The sequence below is a fragment of the Etheostoma spectabile genome, chromosome 21 (genome assembly GCF_008692095.1).
Source record: "Etheostoma spectabile isolate EspeVRDwgs_2016 chromosome 21, UIUC_Espe_1.0, whole genome shotgun sequence".
Lineage (NCBI taxonomy): Eukaryota > Metazoa > Chordata > Actinopteri > Perciformes > Percidae > Etheostoma > Etheostoma spectabile.
Genome location: NC_045753.1, coordinates 2271353 through 2297482, shown reverse-complemented (window position 1 = coordinate 2297482; position 26130 = coordinate 2271353). Strand labels below are relative to the sequence as shown.

At 41.2% G+C, this 26130-nt stretch overlaps 2 protein-coding genes across 2 annotated transcripts in view; both read right to left on the bottom strand.

The window, feature by feature from the left end:
- spata20 (spermatogenesis associated 20) overlaps window positions 1-16299 on the bottom strand; it is a 60444-nt gene extending 44145 nt beyond the window's left edge. The window contains 10 exon segments of the mRNA XM_032502376.1: window positions 2730-2804; window positions 4077-4181; window positions 5215-5345; window positions 5449-5650; window positions 9919-9962; window positions 9965-10061; window positions 11316-11470; window positions 13212-13276; window positions 14209-14337; window positions 15790-16299. Of these exon segments, the coding sequence (XP_032358267.1) occupies window positions 2730-2804; window positions 4077-4181; window positions 5215-5345; window positions 5449-5650; window positions 9919-9962; window positions 9965-10061; window positions 11316-11470; window positions 13212-13276; window positions 14209-14337; window positions 15790-15995 (1209 nt within the window). The 5' untranslated portion in view covers window positions 15996-16299.
- Window positions 16300-19549: 3250 nt separating this feature from the next.
- LOC116671261 (pepsin A) lies at window positions 19550-24691 on the bottom strand. The gene is made up of 10 exons (XM_032502377.1): window positions 24601-24691; window positions 24413-24488; window positions 23323-23473; window positions 23113-23230; window positions 21888-22006; window positions 21511-21707; window positions 21287-21403; window positions 20158-20299; window positions 19932-20030; window positions 19550-19841 (listed from the first exon to the last, which is right to left on the bottom strand). Exons 1-10 carry the CDS (start codon window positions 24674-24676, stop codon window positions 19704-19706), a joined length of 1233 nt encoding a protein of 410 aa, XP_032358268.1. The 5' UTR covers window positions 24677-24691; the 3' UTR covers window positions 19550-19703.
- Window positions 24692-26130: the final 1439 nt, after the last annotated feature.

The window sequence follows — 26130 nt, the reverse complement described above, 5'->3', positions numbered from 1 at the left end:
AAGTTTAGGCAAGAAAAAGTGAAAGTTATATTTTACTTATTTTTATAAACAAATAATAGTTTTGAACAAAATTCCAACAGGAGACATACCTCACATTACCTCCTCTAGGTGTTGAGTTCTCCAATCAATAATCATTCAAGCTTCACAATGTGAAGGAATAAATGAATGTATCAATAGAACCTGATTATATCATGGGCCTCTCAGACAGGCACATATTTACTATCCATTTGTAAATGGATTGTTCTTAAATAGCGCTTTTCAAGTCTTAACAACTACTCAAAGTGCTTTTACACAGTATAGGAACAATAGGAACATAGTTCAGGAACAATTCACCAATTCACCACACACATCCATACAACTCGGGTGATAGAGAATTCATTTTTATAAAGTCTTTTATTGCTTATTTCTTTGTAGTTGTTTCTTAATTAGTATAACTTTCCTACTTAGTATAACTTTCATGCTTATTATTATATGCACATTTAACAATACCATGTTTCTTTCAAGCCGTGTCTGTGTTTCTTCAGTCGCTGCTGCCTAAACAAAAGGCAATAAATGTCCCGCTGTTGCATATCACAGAAGATAACAAGAGCCTTAGATCCGAGGTACATGCCAGCCCAGGGTCTCTGGCGTAGGCATTAGACTCCTCCTTACATCAACACCTGTGAATCTTCTGTGTTCGTGTGTGTTTGAATAAAGGGACAGAGCTGCAGAGAAATTGTTGAAGTTTCCACTAGAGCTGCGTTGCGGAAAGGCTGCTCTCGTGGTAGCTTCCCTTTTGCAACTGTCAATTAACTGCTCATTTGCCTTCTGAGTCTCGTTTTCTTGCTTGACCGTCATTATTTAGTAAGGTAAAGTGTTATGAACCTGACATCGGCGTTTGGAGTCTTGCCCAAGGACACTTCGACATGGGACTGCAGGGTCAGGATCGAACCACCAACCTTCCGATTGGCAGGCGATTGCTCGAAAGAAACATATAGCAAATTACCTCTGCGACGACAATTCATTAGCGTATAATTACATAATAAATCTTGGGGAATATAATGATCACAACGAGTGTGGTTGTAATTGTGTTCCCGTTCGCTGCTCATTAATCAAAAGGGGAAAGGGTTGACCCTCAGAGGAGAGCAGGGGGGGTTTGTCAGTGGGGTCCCACCCCTTGCCCTCGGGGGAGTGCCAACACACTGACGTGTTGTGCAATTTGGTGGAATTTACAGTAAATGTTCGGTCTTTGTCGGCAGAAGATACAAGCCGCAGTTTATATTGCTCTATTTGGAACGACTTGCCTTTGCCAACATGCATTCCAAAACTCTTCATTATCAATAACCTGATGGGAGGCAGATGGCCTCCCATCAAGAACAAGATTTCTGTCTGAGGTTTCTACCTGTTTAAAGGAAGTGTGTCCTCGCCCAAATCCTTGCTTTTGGGGGGAATTGTTGAGTCTCTGTAAATAATAGAGTGGCCTAGACCTACTCTATCTGTAAACAGGGGATTTTTCATGCTTAGGGGTCCTTGGCCCAAAAACCGTTGAAGAGCCCTGCTGTAGAGTCAGAGAACAGAAGCTGTATATGATCATAACATCTTTAGCTGTCTCTAAAACTGGAGGACTCACACTTTAGGATTTTAGGAGACACATATTTCAGAAGCACATTGGAGGATTTACTTATTATGAAAAATCACTTAAGAAAATGAACAATTATTGAAAGGAAATCATTGTCTATGTAATTTTCCCATTACACTATGGAATCCTGACAGAGGACGCTCACCCGCCGTTGCAAGTGAAGTTGGTTTTCGAATGTTAAAAATTGTGTATTAGTAATATAACGTTAGTCCTTCTTTGCGTTTCATCTACTATTGTGCCTTGTTAACGATGTGTTTGCTAACATTAGCTAAGGTCTTAAGGGGTATGACTGTTTATTTAGTTTAGATGTAATTATAAGGATTATTGGTCGGACCGTTGAGCTAAAGCTATGCTAGCAGCAGCTGTCATTTTTTGCCATAGCAACTGATCTTGGGCTATAGCTATCTGCTTTGTATTTTGTTGATGGGGATAAATGTTCTATGACAGTAATGTTCTATGTTTTATGTAAATAAGAGGGTTGGTTTACTTCACAGGCTGTGTACTCGCATATCTGGGTCACATGACAGTAATATATACCAAAAGATGTATCTTGGGATTAATTCAAAACTGTACCTTGTTAAAAAAAGTCATAAATAGATATTTTTATCGCAATTATTTCTGAGACAATGAACTGTATATAAAAAAATGTTGAATTGTCACAGCTCTAAGAACAACTGTTAAAACGTCTTGAATGTTATAATCATGACGGTTTCAATTGGACTAAGAGCAGTAATCAGTCGGTAAATGTATACTTTTAGGCTACTTACACACTCAGGCTGTCCCTGATTGTCTGCCATGCTTTCTCTTACAGCAGCTGTGTTTCTTTTTTTACTTTTCGTTTTTTACATGTGTTTCACTTCATCATACTTCCATAAGAAACTATTGCTCACACTGTGTAAAGTATGCACAACACGTATTCTCCATTTCAGCATCCGTATATCTGTAATTGAACTTGCTGTATGGCATCAATCCAAATTACTGGAGCCTGGCTCTACCTAGTCCCACCTCCTCAGCCCGGCTTGGCCAGGATGCACAGATTAGACAGGTCACGCCTCGCTTTATTGGTTATCCTGGATTTTATAAATTCTGCTTTTGTGAGTAGCTGATTCACCTTATCACTCAGGTCTCTGGAGACGTAGAGCAGTATGTCCTTAGCCACGTCTGCAAAGAACTGCTCACCTGATACCTGGAAAGGCAGAAAGACATCAACACACACCTGAGGGAGTCATGATTCAACCTAAACATAACCTGACACATACCGTCGTGTGATTTATACACAGGGTATTAACTGCAGACTCCAACTGATGAAGTAGCCTCTTACAACACGGGCACTTACGTGTGCAAGATATGTGTGTCTGTATTTAAGATTGCCTGCATGCTCGTGTCATACATACAGGGGATTTCTCTGGTGCCGCTGGAAGATCTGCAGGATGTCACTCATTTTCAACCGGATATCCCTCACCTTCTGCTTCCTTTGTGTTGGCGTTCTAAACTCGGGTGTATTTCTGGGGACTATGGTTACCTGGTCCTCAGATCTCTGCAGGGTAAATCCAGACAGCTAGCTAGACTATCTGTCCAATCTGAGGACTATGGTTACCTGCTCCTCAGATCTCTGCAGGGTAAATCCAGACAGCTAGCTAGACTATCTGTCCAATCTGAGGACTATGGTTACCTGCTCCTCAGATCTCTGCAGGGTAAATCCAGACAGCTAGCTAGACTATCTGTCCAATCTGAGGACTATGGTTACCTGCTCCTCAGATCTCTGCAGGGTAAATCCAGACAGCTAGCTAGACTATCTGTCCAATCGGAGTTTTCTGTTGCACCACTAAAGCTTTTGAACGTACGCATGTTCCACCAAAACAAGTTCCTTCCCGAGGTTGTTTTGTAGAGGCACAGGCACTTAGCGCCGCCCAAGACCATTGCATTTGGTTTAAAGAAATACCAATAAACCAGAGTGTTTACTCTGAAGCAAAATAAAGATTCTCATGAATAACATTTGCCAAGTCACATGAACGATGATTTTCGTTGACTGGGTAATTAATTTGGCGATAAATGACTGGGATATGAGAGAGACAGTATGATGGAGGGATAATTACCCTGCCAGATGCACACACACAGACAACAGGACACACACCGACACAAGACAACTCACAGATCTCACACACACACACACGGGGGACACACACACACACTGCCAGATACGCACACAGACAAAGAACAGAGACAATCACTGTCTCTCACACACACACCTGGGTGGCGCACACACAACCACACACCCACACCCACCACCACCCACACACACACACACACCACACACACACACACACACACCACACACCACCACACACACACACCCACATCAACCACACACACACACAGAACAGACAGACAAAATCACTGTCTCCCTGACAGACAGACAGACATGCACAAACACACACACACACACACACACACACACCTGGGAGGCAGTTATGTAGGCTACAGCCAGCTGAGCCTGGTCATACAGCATCTTTTCAAAGTGCGGAACGTGCCAGGAGGAATCTGTAGAGTAACGATGAAAACCCTGCGGAGGAGAGACATAAAGAGAAATACAGTATGTACTTTTTTGATACTAGCATCCTGTTAAAATAATCACTGGCAACATATACTTCTTTTCTGTCATGCAACTGCAAAGCATACAGTATATGACCTGAAATTAAAGAATAAAAACACAAAACATAATTCTGCTCGTACAAAGAGACACACAGTACATCTGTGTGTGTGTGTGTGTGTGTGTGTGTGTGTGTGTGTGTGTGTGTGTGTGTGTGTGTGTGTGTGCATCTGATCCTAAACAACACAGGACAGCAAATAACTGGTTTTTTTTCTTTCATAGCGCTTAACATGATGACAATTGCTTTTATTAAGTAATTAATTAATTAATCAATCAAGTATAATTACTAGGGCTGGGTTAAAACAAAAAAAAATCTATTTCCCAATTCAAATGATCCAACATCAATTTATAAAGTCCAGAATTGATCTCTGTCTGTATCATATAAAACCGAGAAGACATAAAGAATCCCTTGGTACCGACTGTGTAGCTTGTGGGGAAGGGGGTTAAATAACGCTCCAAAGATAGGCTACACGTTGGCGAGGGAAAAACTGGCACGGACAGTTTAAAAGGAATCGCTTGACCTCTCACCTCAAGATATCGGAAGAAAATGTCACTCCATACTCAGAGTCTGTAGAGCTGCACTTTATTGTGTTGAATGCTCCAGTGTGGTGCTGTTTAATAAGAAGTGCATTAATGGAACTGCCTTGGGGTCAGTTCTGAACGTAAACATGGATACTTTTAAGAATGCAGCAGGTTAGAGGGAACCTTATACAGTTGTAGAATCTCTTTCATATGCAAGCTAAATTGGTTTTGCAACCGAAATATCCCAAACTGACAAATTGAATCGGCAAATGAATCGGGACCGTGTGAATAGGAATCAAATTCAATTCAAGAAATCAGTGGCGATATCCAGCCCTATTAATTAAACTGTGAAAATTCCCATGGTTACTTCCGAGAGCCCAAAATTACGTCGTCAAATTGGTTTTCAATTCAAACCTGTACGAACCTGAGCCACGTGGTCGTGGATGCCCCCCAGCGCCATCATACGGAGCGTATGCAAGGCCATCTGAAGAGCCTCCACCCCTTCTGTGGTGGTGCGATTCACAGACCAGTAAGACATGAGGAACATGAGATTCACTATGGAGGGAAAGATAAATAGAGTGTCAGATGAAGAGCATCCATCAGGCCCAGCAGGGCTGGAAGCCTCCAACATATCCACTGTGGCCCGTGCTGAGTCTACCTGGTGTGGGGAACTTGGGAGCATCTCTAAAGCCTCCATACTCCTCCTCATAGGAATGCGCCAACTGCTGGAAGCAGCGATTAGCAACAACTGGGGCCGCTGGAGGACTCTCTCCTGGGTTTGCAGCTACGGCCGTTCCTTTCTTCAGAGTTTCGAGGATCCTCTGTCCACTGGACTCCAAAGTAGGACGGTTGTTCTGCCACTGAGGAATGAAGTGGAATTTTCCAGAAAAACCATGTTATGGTAAGAGGAGACAAGGGAGAAAACTTAGGTAACATTAAGTGAATCCTAAATCACAGAGAAGATCTATTCAGCCAATCCTTTAATAAACCTGTCCTGTGTTTAAGTATGAATTGATGTGCGTCTCTAACAGGGACGTCGTTAGGCCTATTTTAGGGGGGCTGAAGCTACCCCAAAATGTTCCTAAGCACCCCTAAATAATACTAAGAACAACAATAACAATTTGATTTATCAATAACTGTATCCTCATTCATATAGACCCAACAAATGATATATACCCAGCTACAAAAAAAATAGCCGAAAAGTCCGAAGTTAGACCGAAGTACAAAGAATAGTTGTGCTATCAAGATGATGCAGCGCACCGTCTCGGAGCATTGGTGTGAACTGCTGCTTTCAGAGCGTTGCAGACCGGAGCGTTGCAAGTAACTGGCAGGAGGCTAAAGGAGCGCCCGAGAGCACGGTATATGGTCGACCGAGCTAGAGAGAAACTAAAGAGAGGGAGCGGCGATTCAATGCAGTGAATCAGAGAAATAAAACAGTGTTTCTGCTGTTTTATACCTCCTGGAATTGCAGTTGTAGCAAGCATCTCAATATCACTATCCTCATTCATATTTAAAGATGCTGTCATGTTAAAATGACATCCAGCTGCAAAAAAAAGTCAGAAGTTAGAAAGTTACAGTAGTTGTTGCTAGGGAGACTATAGGCTATTCATAACTGCTTTATGTGACAATAAAATTTGTTATGGGTAAAATCAAACAAACAATTGTGTTCTCAATATTGATCAAAATAATCGTGATTATCATTTTGGCCATAGTCGTGCAGCTCTATGTCTCTCAGTAAAATGACGTGTTTGTGAATTGTCCTTCACATGAGGAGCGGGACACCACGGATTAACGGGACTGTGCAGGTAAAGTAGGGCTCCCCGTGTGAAAAACCCTTTATTCCCACAATGGGGAAATTCCCACTGTTGCAGCAGCTTTATACTCGCTTCCTTTACGATAACTTTTAACCTTTACAAGATAAACATGAGCAGGGGCTAAACGGCTTTTCAAATCCATAAAAAGTATTGGACAGTTAAATAAAGGATTTTAAAAAAGGTTATATTGTGGTAAATGCACATCTTAAATAATAGGTAACTGCTGAGCGCACGTGGTTATTGGAGTTAGAGAAAATGACGTCCCAACTGGCACATACTTGTGTGTACTGCTCATCTTTTTCCTTTCCATATTTCGTAAAGTGTTCTTTCTGCCATATTTTAAGAATCATCAGAAATCATTACATCCATAGTGTATATTCAAACATAAACAAACTCGTATACGATAGCAACAATAGAATCAAAGAATGGAATAGAATCAATAACCATTTGGATTGATAACATAAGAATATTATAATAATTGCAACAGGAGAAAAAACACTGGAAAACATAGAATTCAACTCCAGAGAGACTCAACTGCAAATCAATTTCTATCTCAGTTCACTTGAAGAACAAGTACGGTGTGAGCTGAAGGACAGCGAGGCGACACTCACCCAATGTGAATCTGAGGGGAGAGGTCACCTGGTAATCCGAGAGGATTGGCTGGCCAATCACCTCGATCAGCTCCAACAACAGAGAGAGGGCAGCAGTTGGGGTCATGACAAAGAGCTGATGCAGAGGGAGATGTGTGACTTGAAAGTTCAGCTGGCTCAACGTGTCCCCTCCCCACCCGGGGAAACAGAGCATCTGAAATCCCAGCTGGGAAATTCCCAGCAACAGGCTGCAAAAAGCCCAAAAAGATTTGGACCTGCAGTACTTCATTACTGAAGATCTGAAAGGCAAATTGGAGCAGATGAAGGGAGAGAAGGAGGCCCTGAAAAAGGAAGTGGAGACTCAGAAGATGGAGCTTCGTAAAGAGAGACTGATGCTCACAGAAGCTAAGACCACCAACGTGAGGTTGGAGAGCTTTCCTGCAGTACTTCATTAATGAAGACCGGAAAGTCGAATCAGAGCAGAGGAAGGGAGAGAAGGAGGCCCTTAAAATAATGTGGAGTGGGCCTGCACGATATCGGAAAAATCTGACATTGCGATATTTTTTCCCTGCGATATATATTGCGATATGAAAAAAGAAAAAGTAATTTTTAAAAGATGACATAAATAGCTTTATTTGGAAATAAATCATTTCGACTACTGCGGTGATTTTGTAGGGGAGTGCATCTACATAGAAAAAGGATCTTTTCTAATGTGAACCATTCTTTGTTGAACTTTAATGCTTCAAACACCAAAGCAAGTAAGCGCTGTGACTAACGTTACTCTTCTGAAGTGATTTCTGCATGACTAGCATGACACAATTGTATTCTTATAATAATCAATCCAGGCTAACGTGAATGACAGTGAAGGCATGTTGCTTCCTCTAAATTTCAGGTTGTGGTCGACTAGCGGGGCCAGCTCGTTAGTTTGATAAACTGATCAGACCTACATGTCACGCACACCAGCTACAAACTCTGTGTATCCAAGAACAATTAAGTCAGTGGAAATGACGTTGATCAGACACAGACTTCTGTAGTAGATTAGTGTTACGTTTCCAGCGTCGCGGCTCCAAACCGTTAGTTGAGACGGACAGACCCCTTGTTTCTTTAGGCTAACTATATTAGCTTTAGCCTCGCTAGTAGCAGCTTTCTGCGGGGGGAAATGGCCGGGAGACATTCTGATTATGTTGCATTAATCAGGTGATTTAGTTTGTATTTGCAACGAACATAAAACTTTAGGTTACTTGCGTAACCCCGGTTCTCAGAGTAGCATGAGTGAGATGTCTCACTATGGGATACACCTCCCTGCTTCCCATAGAGCCCAGCTGGAGATGCAGGACAAAAACAACAAGAACCTCATGGCTACTCTTAAGAAAAAGTGTGAACATCAGCTGGAGAGTGAGTGTGTCCTATGGCAGCAGGAGAAAACCTCCCTGCTGGAGGAGAGCAACAAATCAAGAGTCTCCTATGTGGATCCGTATGACGAGCAGAGCTTTGTGAGTGACTGCCTCCTGGCTGCTCTGAAGAAGACTGAGCAGCAGCTGGAGAGTAATCTCAACAAGTGGAAAGAGGACAAGGCATCCCTCCTTCAAGCCACAGAAAGCCTGAAGCTGACTCGGCAGGAAAAAGAGCAGGAGTGGGAGAGGACTGAGAGCACCTTGAGGTCCCAGCTGGTAGATCTTCAGAGCCAGATATTGCAAAAGTCAAAGAAGAAGTGGTACAAAAGGCTTCTGCCTGGCTGAGGAAAAGAAAATGCATTTGTATTGGTATAGTATCTGTCTGTCTGTGTATGTGTGTGGGTCGGTCTGTCTGTCTGTGCGGGTCTGTCTGTCTGACTGTGTGTGTGTGTGTGTGTGTGTGTGTGTGTGTGTGTGTGTGTGTGTGGTGTGTGGTGTGTGTGTGTGTGGGGGGGGGGTGTCTGTCAGTGTGTGGTTTGGTCTGTGTGCGTGTGTGCGTGTGTGTGTGTCTGTCTGTGTGCGTGCGTGCATGGGTGTGGGTCTGTGTGTGTCTATGTGCGTGCAAGTGTGGGTCTGTGTGTGTGTGTGTGTGTGTGTGTGTGTGTGTGTGTGTGTGTGTGTGTGTGTGTGTGTGTGTGTGTGTGGTCCCTTGTGGTTCCAGGCTAAGTTGTACAGGATCTCGGAGCAGCAGTGAGCCCCAGAGACGTGGTGCAGGCCCATTGGTGAGTGCAAAGGCCCTGATGCTGTCAACCCCTGTCCCAGCTATGGATAAATAGCTCCAATTATGGGTAAATAGTGAAGACCCCAACAGCGGAGCAGGTGGAAGATGTAACCTTATTACAAGTGCCTACCCATGTGAAGTGATTCCTTCAGAGTGAACACAGCGAATCTGATTGCAGTAGATGTGTAAAAAATGCATAAAAGTTGTGCTAATTCAGCTCTGTTTAGTCCCGATGATGAGATGGCAGTTAGAGAGCTTAGGGAACGTCTACAAACTACAACACCAAAAGAGATACAACAAAACAATGCATTAATTTAATGATTTAATAAAGTAGTGTCTCCAAACTTACCTCAATTATAACTTGTCTCCTGCTAGTTGTACTACAGCACTTACTTTGAAAAACTAAGCATAAGCCTATCTTTTTTAAATATGTTTGTATTTCTTTCCGGTGTGTAGACGGTCCCGAAGCACTCGTCTTGCCGTCTCAACACCGGAACTAGTAGGAAGTAAAGAACCAAAGCACAAAACATCATTTGCCAAACCTTGTACCTGTTCCATGATTCTGGTGAGAACTGTTTTGAGCCCAGGTTTCTAGCATGGTCTGTAGGAGGGAAGTAGGTGCCTCCAATGAAAGGTAGTAGGTCAGGGGTCAACCACACACTCATGGGCCAGCCTCCCCCTCCACATGTTGCCTGTAGACAGAAGCAAGCAAAAGTCATGAGAGAGTATCAGCAAAGAAAAGAAAAACATAAGAGGCTTGCGTGAGAAATCGGGGTGTGACGAGACACTCAGCGTACAACACGAGACACAAGACTAAGATCACGAGAACGAGACAAGCCAAGGTTTTAACACTATTAAATTAAGAAATATGACTGGAAAAATTGTCTTTACTCAGAGAACCAAGGTTACAACGTAACCAATAGGGCTGGGGAAAATATTCTAAAAAATAATTGATTCTCTCTACAACAATGCTCAGGTCTGATAAGTTAATAATTCAATTTTTTTTGTAACTGTTGATTTTTATTTAAAAGTCAAATCAGAAAACAGAGTGCCTGAAAGAGGATGGGATAAAGCACAACATCTTAGGCAAGAGTGCAGAAGAAACACACAAAAATGGAAAAAGAAATATACGTTTTGTATATATACACGTGATCTAATACATAAAATAATTAGGCAAAGCACATTAAGGCTGTTGATCTACTTTATGACATTACATCTGACTGATTACTGTGAGAGAAGGTGACTCAGCATGTTTAAGACTTAAGCATGGAATGGTTACACAATAAAAACCTCAGTAAACAAACCATTTCATTACAACTTGTGTGTGACAAATACTGTATATGTTAAGATCTAACAAACTCAGATTTATATGTATTTTTTTTTAAATCACGCATGGAAATGTGCATAAAAGAAATTGTTGCATTGATAATTGGTTTAGAATCGAATCGTTGGCCTCTGATTTGGAATCGAATGGCGAGGTGCCCAGAGATCCATCCCCCCCCACCCCCCACCCCCCCGTAGTATCCAAGCATTTCATTGCAGAATTGAAAGATATTTTTTTTTAAAAAAGAACAAAAATAAAAAAAAGGTTTTGCTTTCTGCTTCCGACTCGTTTATTAAAAAAGAAAAGATTTATTTACAAAAAGAGAGCGATGTGTTCAAGTCAGAGCCACACTGAACTGCACGCTGCAACTTCACTGCTGCTCTGCAAAACTGAACTCCGAGTCAACTTTAGTGAAACGGGCAGGGGACCTTCTATGCTAATTTAAAGGGACAAAGCCAGACTCATCTTCAAAGCCAGAGGTATTATAGACCAACCAGGCCAGACTCCGTCTACTTGCAACTGCTCTGCACATGTGACTTATATAGTGAGACAATATTTAACTCAACAAGAAGTATCGTAAGATCTGCTGAGACGAGACTGAGAAATGTGAGCACACACACACCTGTACAAAAGTCATGTAGACCTTGTCCACATCAGGTCTCTCTTCTCGGTCTACTTTGATGCAGACAAAGTTGTCACTAAGGATTTTGCCAATTTCCTCATCTTCAAAAGACTCCCTCTCCATAACATGGCACCAATGGCACGTTGAGTAGCCCACTGACGGTCAAAGAGAGAGGTTTACAGGAAACAACCCGTACAAGCACAACTATAGTACAGTATGACATCATATGAAGTTTTTTCTTTGGGGGGATTTTCCAGCTGGTATTGTCATCTTATATCAGAGGTACAGTGCTGCTCATAAGTTTAGGAATCCATGCAAAAGTTCAATAAAAAGAGGAATAAAACATTCGTATTAATGCCTAATTAAAAGAATTACAAAAAACAACAACTTTTAAGGAAACCAATTTTCTTTGTTTATTATTTATTTGGATTAGGACAACGCACGTTAATGAACATTTCTGTAAATGCGCCAGTGTTAGCCAATTGGCTAGTTTTCAACTGTAGTCCTACCTAGGATGCGTGTCTTTTATGGTGGGAAGAAACCAGGGCACCCGGAGGAAACCCACGCAAACACGGGGAGAACATGCAAACTCCACACAGAAAGGCCCGGAACGACCTGGATTCGAACCAAGCACCTTCTTGCTGTGAGGCAGAAGTGCTAACCACTTAGCCACCGTGCTGCAATGAATAATGTATTGTAAATACATTAATTTTGTTCCTTAAAATACAGGGGGCATGAGTATAGACACCCCTATGTTAAATCCCCATTGGAGCCAGTTATTATTAAAGGCTAGTTATTTCATGGATCCAGGTTAGTACCCCATGCCAATCCCTAGGAATGGTGAAGGGTATGTGCTGATGTGGGGGGGGGGGGGGGGGGGTATTTTAACTGTAAAGGCCAAGGGAACTTTATCAGGATGCTTAGTATCCTGGATCCATGGTCTTTAACAATAAAAATCTGCCTGCCTCTATGGGAATTTAAATTAAGGGAGTGTGTATTGTTATGCCCCCTTGTATTTTATTTATTTAGGATAAATCATGAATTCACAAAGAAAATTGGTGTCTTAAAGGTTGGATTTTTCCTCATTTTTTAAATTAAGGAATTAAGATGAATTTCCAAAAGATGATTTTTTTATTCCTCTTTTTAGTCAACTTTAGCATGGGTTTACAAACATATGCGTAGGTAGGATTTACAATTCAGTTCAATTTTATTTACAGTATCAAATCATAACAAGAGTTATCTCAAGACACTTTACAGATAGAGCAGGTTCAATTCAGAGTGGAGTGGCCCCAAAATGACATGCATGTTAATGCCAGTTGTGTCTCCAGGTGGACATATTCAAATTAGAGGCCGTGTATTTGAATGCCGTGCCATTAGAAAATGTTACCTCTCATGCTGGGTCTCTATTAAGAATTTTAAGCAAAGTGGACAGGAAAGAGATTACTAGACAGTGGCTCAAATCAGACATTCCTGTAATTGATGATTGAATTAGGATGTAAATAATTGTTTTGTCCTTTAGACTGCAACAGGAGAGGTTTTAGATGGGAAAGATGGATTATGTTCATTACACCTGAACAACCACCATTTGTTTTAAGTGAATTAAGGTCTGATGAACGTCTTCATTTTTTTCTTACTCCTTTTTGTAAATGTATTTCACTATCGTGAAGGCACACTCCCAACTTTCTGGTTCTATGAAGTTTGGTTTTCCATTTTGTATTTAATTTTCTATTTGTAAACCTGTACATTTATTTAAGATACTTTATTGGTCCTTATTTCAATCTGTGTTAGCAATTATAAGCTAGTAAGAATAAGAAGGAACATTGTTTGTTTGAGCTCTGTAATAACTAAATAAAAAGAGAATGTAATGCCAGGTGTGTGTGGGGGGGGGGAACTTACCTGATAAAAAGATTGGTTTGTCTTCGTTCTTTGCTTTGTCAAAAGCATCTTGTCCCCATGGATACCTGAAACAAACATGACATTAGTTTATACTTGACATTATATCAGCTTTCAGAAAAGTGGGTCTATCGGTGTTGCCAAGTCCGCTTATTCTAAGCGACTTCGGGCTTGTTTTTCTGTAAAGTTGCTTACAGATATAGGTAGTCGCGGGTCGCGGTTTTCTTGGGCTTGTTTCTAAAGTGTAGTTCCTTATTTGGGCTTGTTCCCAGCTCCATAATAAGTTGTCAAGCAGATATGTTCTATGTGTTATTTAAACGTAGGAGGTTGTCTTGCCTGTTCCCTCGGTCCCGCCCCTTTCCCCGTGCACACTGGAGACAGCAGCGTTTTTTCCCCGCCCACTTGCTGCTTCTAATTGGCTCTGACCCAGATGGTAACGAGTACCAGCCAATCAGAAGCAGAGCAGGGAAGTCTGTTGTTTTTCTGGTTAGGAAAATGCGCAACTAGCGACTGATGGTGAGTGGACTGTAGGAGAATTTGGAGGAATAAATGCCCGGGATAAAGTGGGCGAAATACGGGAAGAAATATAACAAAGAGTGGGAGAAAGAGAAAGGAGGAAAAGAATGGATTCAACCCGTCGTGGGGAACGACTCAAAATCACTGTGAAAAAGTATCTGTTTGATATCCCATCAGTTTTCTAATGTCAAATAATGTTAAAAGGTGGTTTAGCTCCCTCCTGTGCTCATCGTCCTGAAGTTCAGGGAGAGAAAATACATAAACTGTACAGTTTACCAATCTGTCCACATGGATGGAAATTGACAATACGTCCCCACGGATCGTAAAACCGTGCACAGTTTATTTAATTTTTCTCTTCCAGGATCTTAGGGGGCTCCGTAGGAAAAAGTCGCTTGTTTTGGGCTTGTTTTCACATGCCTGGTTGCTTATTTGTCTCGCAAGATCTGACAACACTGGTGCCTATCTGTGGTTCCCGGGCACTCACCAGTCCACAGGGTTGTGTGCATGTTGCAGCAGGTAGGGCGACCTCTCCATGGCTAACCTGTTGGTGTGTCTGTGAGGCGTGGACGACGACCCTTCACCCTCTGACGCCATGCTCATGAAGAGAGATGAACTGGAAACACACAAAACATATTTACAGTTTAAGTCAGATATATGGAAAACATGTTTATTCTGTGTGACATTAGTTACTCCAGATATCCCATAGAGTTGGATATTGTATTGCTACAAAACACATTATTAAATTCATTACCTTGGTGCTTTGGATTGATAACTAATGTCATAGACTTGTATTTTGTGACTTAAAAGCTATATAGAAGAAATATCTTGCAGTGCATGTGTGTTATCCTTTTATAAACAGTGCCTGTGCTATATAAATAATATTGTACGTTATCCCCTGATGGCGACAATATTAGGTTTTTTAATTTTAAGAAAGAACGTGTCCATGCAATATTATATAACTTAACATATGTTTTGTATGAGTTTTTTTGGTCATGTCACAGCAGACACAAAACAAAGGTGTAATAAATGTCAGAAAAAAGCTGCATTACATTTACAGTAGGTTGCTGCATTGCTGTTTTTTGGGGGGATAATGCATTTTTCAGTTAAAAATCAATTATGTAATTAGTACACCTGTGCCTTTCCTGGTATGACAAGTGAAACTGTCTGCTGTCAAAAATGTGTATGGCAGTTTTGTCACAGACAAGGGCAACATTGACAAATGATGTCACGTAAATAAATATAAGCTCATTAAAACCAAATCTTATTTGATAGTGTTGAGCCCTGCTAACGGTTATCTTAGCTACATTAGTTATTTAACCAGCATGGATATACTATTTAGCTAAACAGAGTTATAACGCTTCCAGCTTGCTAGCTATCTGATGCTGAAGAAGCTTGCTCCCACCTACCGTTGCAGTAACGTTAGCTAGCTAGCTGAGAAAGCACTGTAGCTGGCTAGCTATATTCAAAGGTCATTGTCGATTCTCATTTGAATATTTCCTGGTTTAATGTGATTTGCTTACAGGAATAAGCTCATGCCCCTGAAAACATGACTGAACACAGTCTTCGAAACATTAGACCATGTCTTAAAATTCGGCCATCAATAAATATGACACATGGACATATATCTATTAAATATTTTACAAAAGCTAGGATTAGATGTGACCGTTAACGTTAGCAGTGTGGGTCGTGGAGCAGGCAAACCAAATAGAAAATATGATAAATTATTATAAATAGGTGCTGTTTTGTGGATTATCTAGTCATACCGAATTGAAGTCCGAGGCATTTGGACCATCGCTGAATGTCTTTTCTCACAGTGGCAAGTTTCTTAGCAATAGTTTATGTTAGGGGCATATTAAATTGTATGATTCCCTATTGGAGTTTCGCGTGACTCTTCCATTCGTTTAATAGCACGTCCACAACTGACCACGCAGCAATTAACATAAAATATATCGACATATGACGTGCTATTTATGTTGTCGCTAAATTAGTTATGTTTGCTGAAGCTTCTCAAAGTAATGCACATCTAACGTTAGCGTTAGCATAACATTAGCCTTGGTGGCTTTACCTGAGGTGGTAGGTCGGCTGGGGACGGTGGTTGAGCGGTGACTTGTCGCTTGGTGGGTGGGGAAATTGTCTGAAACGCCTAACATTAATGTTATTTTCAGACTTTTGCTGTGGACTGTCCACTCCTAAAAAAGATGCAGTAAAAAAGCGTGCGGGCTCCACGGGTCTATTTTTGGACGCCGATCGACGCAATGCTAGTCTTAACATCCTAATCCACCAAGTGTGTTTACGATAGTTAACGTTACTTCAGCACGTTACTTCAGCAAGCTAACATTAGCTACTTAGTTGACACATAGACCAGTCAAAACTTCCAGCATGGTGAACATTGTATTGCCATACCACGAGTTGACACAAGATGGCGCGCCAACGGATTAAGCACATTTAAAACAATCTATGTGTGTGTTGGTTCTTCAAAATACACCACTGTTTAGTGCGAGAGCAAGACAGTGAATGTTAAAGATGGAAAGAGAATTAATAGAAAAAAATAAGAAAATATTTTGATAGGCTTGCTTGCATAGGAAAATGTTAACTATAAAATCTATACACACCTAGTGTAAAATCCACCCATCTAGACTCACAGAGGGGTGTTGATGTAGCATATGACACATGCATGGTAGGCTAGGATGACCACCTGCTAATAAGCCCAAGGGGGCACGAGGGGTATGTTTCTGAGGGACAATTTGGGACACTGTCTGGCGCAGTGGTGCCCCCCCACGGACAGACTCACTGATAGTGGTTTACCCATTTCTAGCACATACCACCTTACATGGTATATTAATTCCCTTAAACATGTATTTTTTTCTAAATTGAGATTCTTAATATTTTGAACACTTAGTGAATTGACAGATGCACTTCCTCTTAAGATTTAATATAGCTATTTCATTTTTTTTTTTCATTACAATTTATACACTTTAAATAAATTGTAATATGAAATTATTGGATTAACAGGAATTGTAGTTGCTCAACACCACAGGAACAGTTAAAAAAAAAAAAAAAATCGTAACTCACAACTCCAGAGGTTCACGGAACGATAGGGGGGGTGAACTTGCGTGTCATTAAAGGCAGGTCATGGGTGTGGCTGTGTGGGTGTGGCGGCAACAGCAGCGTGCTGAACTCTCGAGTAATGCTCGTTTGGCGGCCTGGGGCTTGGAGATATAGAGCGACCAACTTCTTTTTTGAGCAAGCATTGATTATGCGTGACACGGTCTCAATTTGCAGGACGTATGAATTGGGCTTCAAACGCCGTGCGCGCACGCAACGCAGGACAGGTGGTCATCCTAGCATAGGCTACATCGAAAACACCCATTAGAAGTCTGAAACAAGCAAAGAAAACAAAGAAAAACACTCTACCAGACAGCAACCCTGCCCCATATCTATACACAATGACCAATAACCAGAAAACCTGGCAAACAATTTCATAACATGCAGCCCCATTAGCCTGTAACAGTTGGGCTACATAGCCGACATATAGACTAGCCTCCCTCCCCAACAGCAGGCTACCCAGCTTCACACACTCTTAATAAACCCCACAACCATCGACCAGTGGAAAGTATGCATATTCTGCCCTACTGCACACTGAGGTAATACTAGAAAAGAAAGAAAGATAGAAGGGAAGAAGATGAGACATGGGACTTTTTGATATTAGCCTATGCTGTATTCAACATAGGTTAACATTGAGAACCTTTTCCTTTTCATCACTCATCAAAAACAAGCAGACAAAACTGGAAAAGTTAGAAATGTGGACTCTCAGATTCTCAGATATAATTAATAAACACAGTTGCAGGACAAAACCCATTAGTGATAACTATCAGAGCTGTGTAAAAGCAATTGTTGCAGGGCATACAGGATGGACAAAATGTACATTTGTGATTGTTACATTTCCTATGTAAGCACAATATATCTCAGAATTAATCTTTTTTACTTTTACAAACAACAATAATCTAAGCTCAAGGATCCACTTACTAACTATCCTCTGTGAGGAGGAGGTAAAACACAAGGACCACACACACACACACACACACACACACACACCACACACAAGCAATGTCACTGTCTCAATAAACCTCCAAATGTCCAGGGGAAACCATATATCTGCAATTATTGTTTCCCTTTTTAGGATTTAAAAACCCATTGTCAAAACTGAACAAAACGTGTAGTCAGAAAGCTGAAAAATTGCTTATTTTTTAGGTTTTGAAATTATGTTTTTCACTTGAAAACCCTTAATTAGTAACACGGAAAAACTGGGCAAAGTACTGTGTATTAGTTGAATGCAGAAGCAATGTATGCAGATACATTGTTTCAGCAACATACCTGGTATGGCCAATTTCTAGAGAGGAGTGTGGTGGTGTTCAGGTGGTAGTTGGACCGTCCAGTCACAGTAGCTTGTGACTTCTGTTTCACCTTCTGTCAATCCCACATAATACATAACATTAGGCCTTCGGCTTGCATATGTGCTGCTTATTCTGTCTTCACAGATTTTGCGCCTAACTAGCTACCGTAACTCCAATCATCTCAATACATGATCAAATAGAGACTTGACTTTGGACAACAGCAAAATGTTACCCAGCAATCATCACTATATATCTGTCTGTGGCAACAGAAACTACAAAACTAAGGAATTATTCATTTCAGGGATGCAAAATTCAGAAAAGATTGTTGTTGTTTTGAATCCATATACAATAATATCAAATACTGATTCAATACATTTCTTTTAGGGGCCATGCACTGATGTCCCCCTTAGATTTGTAGCAATAATTAGATTAATTCTAGGTTGAGTTTCCCCCCTATATCCTCATGTGAAAATCAACTGTTAATTTATATAACAATGCTTATTTTTATATTTAGGCCAGGAGGCATCTAACAAACGGCACCAGATGTGACGCTGCTATGTTTAATAAACACCATCTGGTGCTTATTAGACTTGTGGGGGCGTTTATCATCACCCGGTGGTGTCATAAATGGCATTTTAAATGGCATTATGAATAGCACTATGAATGGCATCGTTAATGGTGTTATAAATGGCCTTTTAAATGGCATTATGAATGGCGTTATAAACGGCGTTGAACTGTTTTCACTCACACAGGCCACACTAATCAGCAACTCCACTGGTCTTCACCCTACCCACGTTTCCTCACACTGCTCCCCCGCTCCCTGCACTGCATGGTTACCACTTGCTGCCCCCATACACTTCAAGACTGACTAGTACTGGCATACCGGGCCACAAATGGATCAGGCCCAGCTTACAGCCAAGACATGGATGTAACACGGATGTAAGACCTTACTTTCCAGTACGCCCCCTCAGCTCTGCTTCAGCCGACCTTCTTGCTGGCCCCTCACGGCAGGGGACATCCAATCAAACCAAACCCTGACTGTTTGCTTTCCTGGCTCCTGAATGGTGGAATGAGCTCCCCATTGACATCAGGATGGCTGACGGCACATCTTCCGCCGCTAGCATGATCATGTTAGCATGATCAACATTACAGTATCATTTTAACTCTTTGTACCTCCAGTGTTGACATTTCTACTGCAACTGAGCCTATATGGGATGTCTGTCCTCTGATACCAACCAATCCAACACATTTCAAATCAATGGGCTAGTTCAGTGGCTAATTGTTAGCAAGCTTGTGTGTATTTGCATCAAACGGTGTGTTCCATTGGGCTTCCGCCATGTAAAATGAGATGTTATAGTAGCTCATCATTGACACAAATTTAGAGGCAAGTATACAGTATATGTTGTACAATTTCATAAAACACCAGTCTAATTGATTTAAATCTTTTTATTGAATTTGACGAAATTATATCATATACAGGACAAGGAGAAGATTTCGAGTTTCAGGCATGTTGGAAATCCTACTGAAATACCAAGACGTACACATGATTGTTTCAAGGCTCTTGGGAAAGGGGATCTCAGATTGCTTATCTAGCCTTGGCCAGGCCCACCATATTTTGAGCTCTGTCGAAGATGGAATAGTACTGTCTGATGAAGACGTCACCCAGGATCCACAGGCTGTCTCCTCCGTTGGAAAAGCCAGTACGGCAACCATAGTACTGAGACTGTGAGAGGTTTAGGAGAAGAATGTCACATGGAGGGGAAATATGGTGAAGTGAGATAAAACAAATTCTGGCATAGAAGCAAACACTTACCTGACGGACGTAGGCAGAACCTGGGATGGTGAATTCCTGTCCGTGGATGTGGAAGGTCACATCTGGCAATTGGGCAATGCTGTTGCAGTTGACCAAATACTGAGGCAGAGGGATAAAGAGAAGAAAAAGGTATGAAAGAGGATTCAAATTTGGTTGGTTTTACTGTTCAAGTCAGGTTACATGAATGCGCTTCAGTCAACCAGCAGGTCTTTTTATTGGAACTTACGTCTCCGTTCTGGTTGGTAGCTCCCACCATTTGGTTGATGTTGTTGATGCTGCTCTGAGGTCCAACAATCAGAGACGTGCCGGTGTCCACGATAGCCTGGCAACCCCCTTGGCAAGCCACAACCTGGCCATTGACAGTAACACTGAAAGGGATACAGCATGCATGAACACGTTTGCCAGTATCTGGGTTTAGATACTTTTCAGGGGACCTGCTCTTTTACTTACATGCGGCACTTTGTAGTCTGGCTTACTTAATTAACCCTTGTATGGTATTTGGGTCAAATTGACCCATTTCAAATTTTTAAAGGAAGAAAAATGGTACAAATATGCATTTATTCTACCTGAAAATCAATGGCCTTACCTTATTTTCCGTGATAAATTTGACCACTTATGTTTTTTTCCAAGATAAGAATGATCACATAGTGGATTTTTAACATGAAACCTTATAATTTAAATTATGCTACTGACTCTTGCTTCATCACTCTAATTACACATTCAATTTAATTTTAACGTCACTTACACTGCAATATTGTTTCTTGTATCATGGCAACCGCACTTTGAAATCCCTTTATTTGACGCCATTTTGCTTACTCAGTCTACCATGTTATCATTGTCTATTGTTTGCCTGTATTTCTTGTGTGCTTACTTGTTTGTGTGTTTTTGTTTTCTGCTTTTATTGAAAAAATGCTGCTGCTGTGACAACAAAATTTCCCCGTCGTGGGATGAATAAAGTATAATCTTATAAAGTATAATCTAATAACCTTATGAAAGAAAATGAATTCCATTTTTAATTGTGTTCTGGTAGAGACGGATTGCATTCCCTAAACATATATGTTATCTCAATTGTTTGAAATTGAGATAAAGACAATGTTTGTTAATAGATAATGAAGTAAAATTTTATTTCAGAATTGATATAAGTCACGGGTCAGTTTGACCCGAGGGATACAAGAGGGTCCCAAAAGTGAAGACAATAGAAGGGTTAAAGCTAATAGTACTTCTTCCATGTGATTCTCATTGTTTCGAGTTTATACCTTCAGGGTTAAATGCACTTATTGGCAGTCGCTTCAGAATAAACCATAATAAAATGAAATGCAACGTATTGACCCGTGATGCTGTATCTGGGGCTTTACCTGTCCACTGTGATCTGCCAGTACAGCTCATTGGAGAGGGGAATCCAGGAGATGGGACCGGAGTAATGGTTGGGGTCAACACCACCGAAGGTCACCACACTGCCTTGCTGAGAGTTACTACAGAGGAAAGCGAGAACGTACTGATCAACTTCCTAGAAATCCATTGCATTACAGTCTTGGTATAAGCAAGTAATACGATCCTGCAAAGTCCTGGTTGTCCTTACGAGCTCAGGTACACAGAGAAGAGGTCCTGGTTGACCAGGCCCTCCTTCATCATGTTGTCAAAGACGGGTGTAGCGCCGGAAGCAGACAGGCGTGGGTATGCCAGGCCCAGGATACCATCAGCAATCATGTGCTGCATGAAGGGAGCCTCACTCTCGCTCATGCCGAAGATCTGGTTTGTCACGGGGAGCCCACCCACCTGACGGACAAATTGCATCTCAAATTATAATGGGATTTTCAAAAATTGTAATCTGAATAGCCTACCCCCTTCATTTGCTTTGAATATGACCCTGCAAGCAGATATTTATCACTGAAGGAATCTGAGAGTGAACTATGAATAACTACAATTTTACTGGTTCAGTTAGCTTAAAGTTCTCACCCTCACTGTGTCGTATCCAAGGAAACCAGTCATGCTGCCGGTACCATAGCGGATGCTCAGAGCTCCGCCGTTGTTTCTGTAAGTGCTGCTTGCGCCAGGGTTAAATTTCTTGTGGTTATCTAGGAAGGTAAAGATGTCAAAAAGCAAATTAAGGCTTGCAGATGTAGCGTGGATGTATGTGTATATGTTTTTCCTTGCAACATAGACAAAGTCAAAATTTAAGCAAATTATGCAAATGTAAAGTAAACATTAACAATTGGATCTTAATAAAGATTTATCTTAACCTCTTGTTTTCCATCTGGTTTAATGGACAATCATACACATCTATCATTTGTAATCTAGCCATGGCAACAACTAATTGAAGACTGTTTGACGACTTCTGATCTGGCCAAAAGGGATCCCAAGGCCTCTGATATTAGCTAGGCAAAAGAACTAAATGATCCCTCTTCTACCCCAAAAGCCAGTCCCTCCAGGTGGTTGGCTCTGTCCCTTGTCTTTTGTCTACCTGTCCCGTAAGCGACGCTTTGCTCGGGGATGGAACCCTGCCAGGCGAGGCCTTCCCACTGGCACCAGCAGCACAAACGACCTCTCCAGTCATTACCTGGACCGTCCTTCTAAAACCCCCACATCTGAATCAGTAGGCCAACCCAATTCTCCCTACGTCTTTTTAACCCCAACCCTCCTATTCTTTAGACCAGATGCTCCCAGGGTCTGCATTCCCTTGCAGAGGTCTTCGGCTTTTACTTTTCTCAGGTTCTAACACTAACCAATTCTAACTCTGGATACCTAACCCAAACCATAGGGATTTTGAGGCCTCTAAATCCTACTACAGAACTATTGTATGACTCTATCATTACTTATGGGATTTAGCTAACATCTGCTTTTTGTTTTTTCGTTGTTCAATATGTATTAGCTTAGCTTTATTAGCTAACAGGCAACTAGTTCCCCCAGGGTCCTTGGTGGTTAACTGACATATGCCAGCGTGGGCACTTCATGTGATTCTGTTTTACTTCCGGTAGACCAGTCAAGGCAGGCTGGACCTCACAAAATCCCCAATCCTAACCTTAAAATCCAACAGCAATTTCTGAAGCTAAGAAAAAAACTGTATAAACTGTTTATGTTCAAAAATACCCCAGAATCAGAGAAATAAGATGGCAAACTGGATACCAAACCTCAGTCCGGTATCCAACATCTGACTTAGCATGTGCTGTATAGTTGTACATACTGCAGGCTGCACTGTTGCAGTAGATGGAGGGCACCCACAGGTTAGACGAGCCGCTGTCAAAGATGACCTTAAAGGACTGAGGAGGAGTTCCAATGGAGATGATTCCATAGTAGGACAGCTGAAGATGACAATGAGAAAATGAGATTACTCACGACGAAATGAGTCATTTGTCAAAGTTTGTCTGTTTATGCTTTAGGAGCTGTTACTCACATCAGCATCGTTGGTCATGCCCTCGTTGCCCACGGCAAAGCTCTGGTCAAACTTGGCCATGGGGTTGTATGGGTACTTGAGTCTGAACTCCTCCCACAGACCCTGCTCCTCCAGGTTCTCCCTGGCGGACTTGCCCTTCCTCAGAGGGACCCTAGGTGTCATCAAAGGGAGCAACTTAAATCCTGTTGGTAGCCTTTTATTGATCTATAAAGAGGTTTTTCTCATGTATCCTTTCTTAGTAAACCTCTCAGTACTCGTATATGAGAAATCAGGACAGAGATATCCGCCTAACCCAGCTGCCTTCATTTAAAATTAGGGCAATGGTGGCCTAAAGGTTAGAGAAAAAGAAGCTTGTGCCCGGGAGGTTGTTGGTTCAATCCCCAGACCAACAGGATAAAATTCTGGGTGTGGAAAGTGAAAGATCAGCGCTTGTCCTTCCCTCGTTACCAACACTGAGGTGCCCTTGAGCAAGGCCCTTAACCTCCAACTGCTCCAGTGGAGCAGTGCTCAATGGCCAGCAAATCAGCCTTTGAATGTGTAACTGTGTGAATGTGATGGTCATTGGTGCAAATGAGAATTTGTTATCAATCCTGGATAAAACCTGGATAAATCAGATTTACTTTTGAGGGCAGTACAATCAAAGAGGCCTTACACATGGTAATTTTAAGGCTACATCTACACTTCTAGGTTTAGGGGTCTTTTAAGACAAAAATGATCTCCGTTCACACAACAGTTAAATACAGAAAATACTTTGGGAAAAACTTAACAAAAAGTAAGACCAAGGAATTATTTGTTTGGACGAGGTAGAACTGTTACTGATAGGCATGTAAGCCTACCTAACCGGTAAGATTGACTGACGCACATTGTTGTTTCCAAAGGTCTCCTTTAGCGGCCGTCCAGACTACAATGCAACCTCTGAGAAAAACAGGGTCAGCAGTGTTTCCATACTGCATGTATCTGTTCTCAGAGGCACAGAAATGCCGAAGTAGTGTGGACGAGAGACGTAAACAGTTATTTTGTAGGAGCGGATGAAGTTCAGTTAGTAGGAAAAATAAAAAATTCAACAGGTACAGGAACGGGTTTGACTTACTGGATTAAGCACTCGGACAGTGCCACCATGGCACACACAACAACGGCCCACTTCATCGTCTCGGCTCGGCTATCAACTGTGTCGGTAAAATTCAATTCAGTCACTAAAGTTGGTCACTTTACAGAAGCATTCAAGCTGAAATACTGCGATAGTGATACACAGTAGTAGCTCCATAATCCTGTACTCACCTGAAGACTCCAAAACCTGAGTGCCCACAGACAGGCATGCATCCTCTTTTATACAGGTGGACTGACGTTTTACCATTACACAATGATAAGGCAATTCACACAAAGAAGTGATAAGTTAGTAAAGATAAGTAATGGACAAAGTAATCGCTGACCTCAAGACAATGTCACTCATACGATTAAAGAAAGGTACACAAACGTTCCAATGAAGCTTGAGTAGATGCAGTAGAGAGTAATATTTGTGTTCATGTCTTCGCTAGGTCAAAAGGTGATGCATTATAATTGTGTTCATGATACAGCTGTAGAACATTTGAAACTTTCATTTTTGTGTTTTATCTGGGTTAATGTTTCAATTTTGTGTTTATCTTTTTATTTAACTTCTATACTTTCATGTCATGTTATTTAAAAACGTTGTATCAGCATATATACAAAAACTTAATGACGTTATTTCAAGAAAACAAGCTTTGTAGTCTTGAAAATAATAATTATTTATACTCTTTATTGATCCCCACTGGAGAAATTACAATTGACAATTTACACTGTGATTGTTAGAATACACACACATGCAATAATGGAGAGACATCAGCTGTGACTGCTGGACAGGCACCCTGAGTAGAGCTCTAGGGGCCTTGCTCAAGGGCACCTTGGCATTGCCCAGGAGGACTGGACCCTCTTCAGCTACCAGGGCACACTCCCTGCTTTGGTCCGTACGGGAACTTAAACCAGTGACACTCTGGTTGCCAAAACAACTCCCTATGGACTCAGCTACTGCCACCCCCCAAAAAAGAAAAAAAGAATTGAAAAAATATTGTTTCCTCTTAATATAATGTGTATCAGAGATCAGAAGTTCATAAGCCCAGGGTGTTATTAAAATTTGAAAAAAGGTCAAATATATATAGAAACATTTAAGTTACCAGGATTATATTTACAATAAATATGTTTGTATATGTTGTCTGTGTCCCTTTTTAAAAAGAAAATGGCATAAAATAAGTGTAAGAACAAAAAAAAAGAATGAATTACTTCTAAGAGTGACACAAATTTTGAGTTGAGACCATCTCTGACGGCATACAGACACCAAATTCAAGTATTCTATGATATTAATTTAGAGGCATTCCAAAATAAAAGTCCCGTCAGCTCGGTCTGGGAATGCCTTTAACATTAATCTGTGGCTGTTATTGATTGTTACTGTTGACTGGTGCTGAAAGAGTGCAATAGGGCATACTGTATTTCATTGCTGTGGTACTTGTACTAAAGTGCATATGACAATAAATTTTGAACTTTGAACTTTAATCCAGCTGTAGCCTCGTTTGATTTGACCATGCAGATGCCAGTGACGGCTGGTTTGACCTCAGTCCATGATGGGCCTGGCTGACCTCTAATACACATTAGAAGTAACAAGAGGAAACAATATTTTATTGTTGTCATAATGTTTATTATTTAATTTTCTCAAGATAAGATAAGAAAAAACATGGCTAGTCTTGGCTTCTGTATATACACACTACAGTACATGCTATAATGAATTATTAAATAAAT

Excerpts from the sequence above, each read along its gene's own strand:
- LOC116671261 (XM_032502377.1), bottom strand. The coding sequence starts at position 24,676 with ATGGTAAAACGTCAGTCCACCTGTATAAAAGAGGATGCATGCCTGTCT. Across the intron at positions 24,489-24,600 it reads TCAGGTTTTGGAGTCTTCAG|TTGATAGCCGAGCCGAGACG; the intron begins GTGAGTACAGGA and ends TTACCGACACAG. Across the intron at positions 19,842-19,931 it reads GTTCTGCCTACGTCCGTCAG|TCTCAGTACTATGGTTGCCG; the intron begins GTAAGTGTTTGC and ends AACCTCTCACAG.